The sequence below is a fragment of the Oncorhynchus tshawytscha genome, linkage group LG28 (assembly GCF_018296145.1).
Source record: "Oncorhynchus tshawytscha isolate Ot180627B linkage group LG28, Otsh_v2.0, whole genome shotgun sequence".
Taxonomy (NCBI): Eukaryota; Metazoa; Chordata; class Actinopteri; order Salmoniformes; family Salmonidae; genus Oncorhynchus; species Oncorhynchus tshawytscha.
The window spans coordinates 15,654,860-15,663,973 of NC_056456.1; the positions used below are offsets into that span (position 1 = coordinate 15,654,860).

The 9,114-nt window shown below is 38.2% G+C and overlaps 1 protein-coding gene across 3 annotated transcripts in view; it reads right to left on the reverse strand.

The window, feature by feature from the left end:
- spidr (scaffold protein involved in DNA repair) overlaps positions 1-9,114 on the reverse strand; it is an 84,845-nt gene extending 75,731 nt beyond the window's left edge. For 2 of the 3 annotated variants that reach the window (XM_024391387.2, XM_024391386.2), the window contains exons 1-4: positions 8,916-9,114; positions 8,359-8,514; positions 8,162-8,225; positions 5,868-6,080 (exon numbers count right to left, since the gene is read on the reverse strand). In XM_024391387.2, coding sequence (XP_024247155.1) covers positions 5,868-6,080; positions 8,162-8,225; positions 8,359-8,514; positions 8,916-8,933 — 451 coding nt within the window. In that variant the 5' untranslated portion in view covers positions 8,934-9,114. The remainder of the gene's footprint in view (positions 1-5,867; positions 6,081-8,161; positions 8,226-8,358; positions 8,515-8,915) is intronic. The other variant, XM_042308358.1, reaches the window with a different exon arrangement.

Below are 9,114 nucleotides of genomic sequence, written 5' to 3' on the forward strand. Positions count from 1 at the left end.
AGGTCATTCAAATCATATTGCTAATAATAAATCAAGATAATGGATTAAGTGCTATTGCTTCTACAGCTATCATATTTTTTGGTCTGTTTATGCATTAGACTTGCATATCACTCGTCTTTTTGTTTCCATTTCCTGCCAACAACTGTAAAGGTCTGAATTGGTTAATTATTTCATGTTTTACTTTATTGTTATTATTATTATAAATAATATAGCAAACATTAGGAACACAATGGAAAGACTAGCTATTCTCTAATGATATTAAAAAGGCCTTAATAGTCCTATCAAATGTTCCAGGTGTCTTGATATTCTAGCAAGAAACCATATTGACATAACAAGGCTCCAAGAAACACATTCACTCCAAAACGACACACATAGAACAGATAACCATTTGTACAAACTGGTAGAATTGGGTAGTATACCGTATACCGGGGTATTTGGGAAAAAGCCACAGGATGGTTTTTCAATACTGATTAAACTATTTTAAGTTTAAGACATTTTAATATTTGTAGCTACTTCAGTAAATACCTGCAGTCAAATTGTGTAATAAGTTAGGAGGTAAAGAACATTGCGTTCTTCACTTCACCTATCACATTATTATGAAGCTTACGGTAGTCCCCAATCACATATTGTTTGTTACAAGCACACAAAGGAGAGACCGGAGCCTTGTGAGTCATTCACTGTTGTGCAGCATGCGCCAGATTAGCCCATTACAGTATGAAATGCACAACTAAATGTTTGCCAGCTACACTGAATAAAAATATAAACACAACATGTGAAGTGTTGGTCCCATGTTTCATGAGCTGAAATAAAAAATATCCCAGAAATGTTCCATATGCACAAAAAGTTTATTTCTCTCAAAATGTATTTACATCCCTGTTGGTGAGCATTTCTCCTGTGCCAAGATAATCCATCCAGCTGACAGGTGTGGCATATCAAGAAGCTGATTAAACAGTGCTTTTCATTTGTATAATTTTCAAAGCCTGTATTCACAGATGCGTCTTATTCTAAATAAATGTAGCCTAGGCTACAAAATTATGTTGTGTGACTTAAACTTATTTGCACTGTAATTTATTTGGTTAATTCTTATTTTGTTTGCTTTATTTATTTTGTCATTTTTAGCATATACAAATGTGGGTTATTCTTTTCATAGGACACATTTATTTTTTGTTTGCGCTTATAAGCAGTGTGGGAGCTTATGTAACGCACGTTGTGCAAATCAAGGATATGAATAAACACTTACACAATAATATAAATATCTGTTTAGAAGTTTAAATTGTACATGTTTACTGCTAATTTTATTGACAGTAGTCTAGTGTTGGTGTATATTAATGGCTCTCCAATACTCTCATGGTACACATCCCATTCGTTTACTGGCCAACAAGCTAGGGAGTAATGATCAATTAGCAGATATTGCAACCATTGAATCTGAAATCAGGTGAATTACTATCAGAACCCAATTTAAATCAACAAAAGATTCTCCGGTTTCTATAAAGAATTATACACCTCTGATTGTAAATCCACACCAAGCTAGATTGAGTCCTTTTTAAAAGATAAGAACTATTCTTCTCTCAACATGAACACAAAAGGGCATTGGATAACATGAATAAAAGGCAAATCACCTGTTTGGAAAGGAATTGCTCCTGAGGTCCATTTAACATTTTGGAACCAATTAGGTCCACTATTACTCAAAAATATGTTCTAAAATTCTGTCATCCCATCTCGAAACTTACTTTAACCAAAATGGTATATACAGACCATTGCGGGTTTGTTCAAAATCGATTCTCCTCAGATAACCTCCGTCATCTATTACATATCTAACATGCTTCATCAGAAACCAAAACTCTTTGAGCAGTTCTCTCTCTGGACACAGAACAAGCTTTTGATAGGCAAGAATGGTCATATCTTTGGTCGGTTTCAGAACATATGGGATTTAGCTCCAAATTCAATAATATGATTAAAATACTAAAAGGTTAATCCCTCAACCATCCTGTTCAGAATAAATAGAAGTAGCAGGAAAGGTGATCCCATCTCACCTGCACTATTTATATTGTCTATGGAGCCCCTTGCCCAGGCAAATTACACCAATATCTTTCAAGTCTACAGATCACGTCATCTCATTATACGCAGATGACATCTTACTTTATCTAGACAATGTATCTCAATCTCTCCCAAACGCTTTGACGATCATAGACAAATTCAGCTCCATCTGAAGTTTAAAAATAAATCTAACCCTACTCCCTCCCACTCAAGAGCCTGACAGAGAACCCCACTTGTACTTATGGAATCTAGGGCTGTCCCCGACTAAAAACAATTTTGGTCGACCGAGAGTCGTCTGTTCTTTCGACCAGTCAATTGGCCAACATTTGTACGTGTATTTTTCCATATATAGTGCATTCGGAAAGTATTCAGACCACTTTATTCTAAAAATGGATTACATTTTAAAAACCCTCAATCTACACACAACACCCCATAATGAAAAACCCAAAAACATGTTAATACATTTTGAAAAATGTATTAAAAACAAAAAACAGAAATGCCTTATTTGCAATATTGGCACCATTAGTAAATATGAGCAAAACGGGCTGTGAAAAAAATGTCTTTGCTGTTTATCCTCTTAGTCTTTCATTCAAAATATTCACCAAAATCAAACCTTTGAAGTAAAATAATTGAAAGAAAAAAATATATTCACATCATAAAACAAATATTTTTCTCTAATATATTTGTGCCACAATTATTGGCACCCCTTCATTCATTACTTTGATGGTCATTCTGAGAGAACTCCAGAGTCCCTCTGTGGAAATGGGAGAACCTTCCAGAAGGCAAATCATCTCTGCAGCACTCTACCAATCAGGCCTTTATGGTAGAGTGGCCAGAAGGAAGCCACTCCTCAGTAAAATACACACGACAGCCCCCTTGGAATTTGCCAAAAGGCACATAAAGGACTCTCGGACCATGAGAAACTATATTTTCTGGTCTGATGAAACCAAGATTGAAGTCTTCCAGAAGGACAACCATCTCTCCAAACTTTCGGAAGAGTCTTGGTGGTTCCAAGCGTATTCCATTTAAGAATGATGAAAGCCACTGTGTTCTTGGGGACCTTCAATGCTGCAGTAATTTTTTTTGTACCCTTCCCCAAATGACAATCCTGTCTCGGAGCTCTACGGACAATTCCTTTGACCTCATAGCTTGGTTTTTGCTCTGACATGCACTGTCAACTGTGGGATCTTATATAGGCAGGTGTGTGCCTTTCCAAATCATATCCAATCTATTTAATTTACCGCAGGTGCACACCAATCAAATTGTAGAACATCAAAGATGATCAATGGAAACAGGATGCACCTGAGCTCAATTTCGAGTCTCATACCAGAGAGTCTGAATACATACGTGAAAACCTGTTTTCGCTTTGTCATTATGGGGTATTGTGTGTAGATTGATGAGGGAAAATGATCATTTAAAAAAAAATTCAGAATAAGGCTGTGACGTAACAAAATGTGGAAAAGGGGGTCTGAATACTTTCCGAATGTACTGTAAATGAAAATAATACATCTAAAAGTAACTTATATTGCCAATATGTAAAAATTGCCTACATAAAGCCAACAAATAAAAACATTGCAGCCCACAGGTAAAACATATCCTGACAAAAATAAATAGCTTATGATGTGTAGCTACATATGGCCTATATGCAAGGAACTTGAAACATTGTATCAACTATTAACTTGGTCTAGCCCAAAGGCTGTGCTAGCAAAAGTACAACATTGTATAAAATATTTTGGACCCTCAGTTTCATGAGCCAGTGATCTCCGGACAGACAGAGTTGTAGGCTATTTGCGCAAGGAATAAGAAGAAATCAGGTAGAACTATTTTATGACGTTTCAACCGGATCAGAGCATGACATTTTTTACCTTTTCACGCTGAGTAGTTATCGAAAGGGAGAGAGTTGGAAAGATTTTTCAAATAGGCTACGTTTAGGAACTTACTGTTCTCAAGGATGTAAAAATACTTTCACTTGCTGTTTGAGGCAAATAAATGTTTTATCTGAGAAGCTTAACAGTGATGGTGAGTTAAGACAATCAGAAATAGTATCAGATCCCCAAATCAGCACATATATAGGCCTACATTTGCACACAGGCCAGGTAGCCTACTTCTATGCGTAATCAGGTGTGTCCTTACTCAAGATTGACAGAAGCGCTCCAAACAAAAAGACAATGAATAAATTGAAAATTAGTAAATGGAATGAAATAAACCAAAACTTTTCTCAAATGTGTAGCCTAGGTTATGCGCTCCGCAAACAACTTGTCCACTCATACAAGGACAATACTAATACTTGAAACAAGGTAAGAAATGCCTCATTATTGGATTTAAAGTAAAAGGTTCAGGTTTCAAACAATTATGCTGCCTCAAGCTCAAGTTGTAAAGTGGTGGGTGACACGTTGATAGTCAACGGTAGGCTGGCTATAGCCTATGCATCCGAATGGCGAATGGGAGGCACGCTATACAAGTTGAGATTGAAAATAAAAAAATAGCTCCTTTTTAAATCGTGGTCACCAAAGTTTAACATGCGATTGCATTTAAAATCTTTACCCTTTGGCCCTATAATTTCTCACACAATTTCTATTAGGCGCAAAATTTAAAAACTATGCAACTAGGAAGAAAAATGGTATGCCATGACTTCTATATTTAACAATAACACATTGCAATCAGAAGGACGGCCTTTCATATCGCCCCAATGGCCAAATGAGGTATCCGTACCCTTGCCGATATCATGGATAGTAATGGTTTGAAGACATCCCAAGATCTGAAAGAAGCATTTCTATTACAAGGTAACTCTTTTTTTTCTTTATCTCCAATTTAGGTCAGCTATGAATAACACACAATAAAGATGTATAAATGAAATTGTCCCCTTATGTTCACTCTGTTCGCTAAATCAGGTAGGCACATTCCTTCACGTGATGCGGGAGTGCCCTGCAGTTAAATGCTTTTTGAGGGTTCTCTGGTCGTTATTGGGGGGGCAACCTTGGTTACTGGGTGGGACGGAAAGAGGTGGGAGGCATGCTTTCTTCGGTTAGGGGAGTTCGATGACGATGCGGGAGAATCGGGGCTAGGCAGGGTGGGAAACCCAGTTTCCAGGTGGGGAGGGAGAATGCAGACAGGTGGATGGGGACTGGGGGGAGGACTGGGTTGGGGAAGGAGAGCCTTTGTTTATTTTCCTTGCATACAAAATAATACAAAACTGTTGATACTGTTCTTTATTTGCATTTCTCATATTTATGTTTTGTTTTTGTGGCAGCACACAGGTACAAGAAAATATCAAAATGCAAAAATATATGAATATATCTGAATGAATATTACTTTGGATGTTATACCTGTACCACCCTTCTGAAAAGATGACAAACTAAATAAAAGTTGGTCACAAAAAAAAAAACATTTTTGGTGCAGGTACAGGCGACTATAGTGTTAGCTAACATTAACTACCCAGGAAAAAAAGTATCACAGTATCGATATAAAATCTGCAAAAATAATATTGCAATACTCTACTAAATCGATTTTTCCCCCATCCCTACAGTATATTCAATTCTTAATTACAACCTTTTCGACTGCAGTTTTTGCACTGAGGCGGCATTGACGAATATATTCTCTGAATGCCATTTAAAAGACAAATACATATTGAAATCAAAATACCAACCACAGATTGTGTCAAATCAAATCAAATCAAATGTATTTATATAGCCCTTCGTACATCAGCTGATATCTCAAAGTGCTGTACAGAAACCCAGCCTAAAACCCCAAACAGCAAGCAATGCAGGTGTAGAAGCACGGTGGGATACAATGCAAGCTGAATGCAAACCGTTTGCACCCGTTTCGAGTACCTGTTTCAGTGCTGAGCATGCGCTGGGCTCGGCTGTAGAACTGGATGGAGGCTCCTTGTCTCCCGGGCCCGCGGTGCACCTGAGCCACAATGCTGCTGGGGGGAGTTGGAGGAGGCTGCTGGCCTTGGGGCTCACTGTCAGAAGGCTCACTCTCACTGGAGCTCCAGGCGATGTGCACTGGGTCCTCATCACACCGCAGACCACTGCACTGCACTGGATGCGATACAAAGTTTTAATGGATGTTCATGGATAATAATAAAGCATTTTCAGTTATAATGGATTGTCAATGGATTTGGATTTGCATCAGGCACTTATAGAACCTTCCAATACATATTTTAAATCAGTATAGTAGAACGTATTTGACAAGTTAGTTATCACTAGACACAGACGACAAGTAAACATCATGAAGCATTGTTGTCCTATTGTGATTAGGTACTCATAAAACATTGATATGCAATGGTATCGCCCCCTATTGGCCAACCAAATATTTTTGTTATTTTAAAACTCAGCTTAACCGCTGTTGGGCTATAGTGTGAAATAGCATTCTACAACTAGACGAATCATGACAAAAGAGAATGTTGTTGAAACCCTGGACAGAGGCTAAGTGCAGGCAAATCTTTTCTAATATTCCCTTCTGGTGAGGCAGGGAAATCTTTTCTAATATTCCCTTCTGGTGAGGCAGGGAAATCTTTTCTAATATTCCCTTCTGGTGAGGCAGGGAAATCTTTTCTAATATTCCCTTCTGGTGAAGCTGGGAAATCTTTTCTAATATTCCTTTCTGGTGGAGCTTCAGCATGAAACAGGTTTGTGCGTGTCCGTCTCCGATGAGGAACGCATTGCCTTGCCGTAGTGAGTTAGGCAAGGTTATAAATCATGGGCTGGATAAAAGCTAAAAGTCTACTGTCTTCAGAACTGGATAATATTTGCTTTATTTGAGTAATCCACCTCTCTTAACATTGTTTAATCTCTGGATCTCTCATAAAACTGTGATTGAGAAAAGCCTATGCCTGTAGAATCAAACTTTCATTCTTGTTCTTTTTGAAAGTGGCAACTTTTGGACACCTTAGGCTATTACAATATTTGGGAAATAGGTTATGGTTCATTACTTTACCTTGTCTTAAAGCTTTTATGATAGGTTTTGGCCATTTGGTTTTCAACCTAGCATGAATGAATTTTTCCTCCTTGCATGGATCATTTCCTTCTTAATAAACTTAAATTGATTAAACGTGTCATTCGATTTTTCAATAGGCTATTGATATTGTTTGCTCATGCTAATCATTAGTTTGGCTACCTTGTGTTTTTAGGATATTGAAACTTTGAGATGTTGACTCCAATGCTTCTCACAGTTGTGTCAAGTTGGCTGGATGTCCTTCGGGTGGTGGACCATTCATGATACACGGGAAACTGTTGACCGTGAAAAACCCAGCAGCGTCGCCGTTCTTGACACAAGCCGGTGCCCCTGCACCTACTACCATACCTCGTTCAAAGGCACTTAAATATTTTGTCTTGCCCATTCACCCTCTAAATGGCGCATAGACACAATCCATGTCTCAATTGTCTCAAGGCCTAAAAATCCTTCTTTAACCTGTCTCCACCACTTCAGCTACACTGATTGAAGTGGATTTAACAAGTGACATCAATAAGGGATCATAGTGATCACCTAAATTCACCTGGTCAGTCTATGACATGGAAATGTTTTGTACACGCAGTTTATAGAGAGTGATGGAGTGCAGCATCAGATGACCTGGCCTCCACCATCACCCAAACTCAACCCAATTAAGATGGTTTGGGATGAGTTGGAGTGAAGGGAAATCAGCCAACAAGTGCTCAGCATATTTGGGAACTCCTTCAAGACTGTTGGAAAAGCATTCCTAATTAAGCAGGTTCAGAGAATGCCACGAGTGTGCAAAGCTGTCATCAAGGCAGGGTGATTACTTTGAAGAATTTCAAATATAAAAAAATATTTTGATTTGTTAAAAAAAAAAAAAATTGGTTACTACATGATTCCATATGTGTTATTTCATAGTTTTGATGTCTTAACTATTATTCTTCAATGTATAAAATAGTAAAAATAAAGAAAAACCCTTAAACCTTTGAGCCTCCATTCCTATGTGTCGTTCTGTACATATTTATTGAAATAGGCTATAGCAGATAGGGAAGCCAGTCAACTTAAAATAGGATAAACGATCGTCCCGATGTCGTCACCATCGAAGATGGCTGTCAATCGGCGATAGACCAAGAATAATGATATCGCCCAACCGTATTGTTGACTATTTAACTATTGTTTACAATACCTTGTGCCGGTGACTGTGCCAGTCGTCGTACAGCTCGCCATTTGTTCCCAGATGAACTTAGGTTCTAAAATAAATCCACAATGATATGTTTGAAGCAATATGAGCAACTCAGCATCATGGAGATTAATTGTAATGACAACATGAAGTACAGTAGTTCAGACTGCTTCTAGATCATATAGTCTGTGTACATTACCCACCTTTATCACAGGAGTGTCCAAAAAGCTGTCTCCACAACTCTCCCAGGACTTGGTAGCAGAACTGTCAGTGATTGAAGGCCCTCGTCCCACTTTTCTGACACTAACTTTGACATCAGGAAAGAACATACACTGTATGTCCTTGGAATATCTTTTGCGCTGAAAAATAAATGACTTCATATGTAAAACAGTGCAAAGTTGATATTTACTTAAACTGTCTAGTTAGCTGGCTAGTTAGCTAGATAACTCTGGTCCATGTGCAAGCGTCGGATCTGCACTACCAGATGCATTCGCATCCCAGAAAACGCGTGGACCGAAGTTATTCTGGCGTGCTCAAAATTTGTTTATTTCGTATTTTGGCTCTGCACTCTATCAACATTCACTTTGGTGAGTTACTAAAGTATAATGATGCCAGTCACTAAACATGAATCGTGGGAAAAACCCTCTCTGAAAGAACCCTTAGAACGTTGTTGTCGTCGCACAATTGAACCAGACACAGAGCAGTCTAAGTTAGCTAGCTAACGTTAGCTACCAAGCAGAATAGACTTAGAGAAACGTACCTTTCCTTGAAAAGGCATGTTGGCAAATGGTTACATGTCGTTTTGTATGAGTGGGTATGACATAAAATGTCCAAACATATTAAAATATTGTGATATACAGTATTTTAGCCAGTATATGAAATGGCCACTAACGGTAGCTGCCTTCTCCACAACTTTTCTTCTTGGCGCGCCACTGGCGACGTTTGTTCACGTGAAGCTT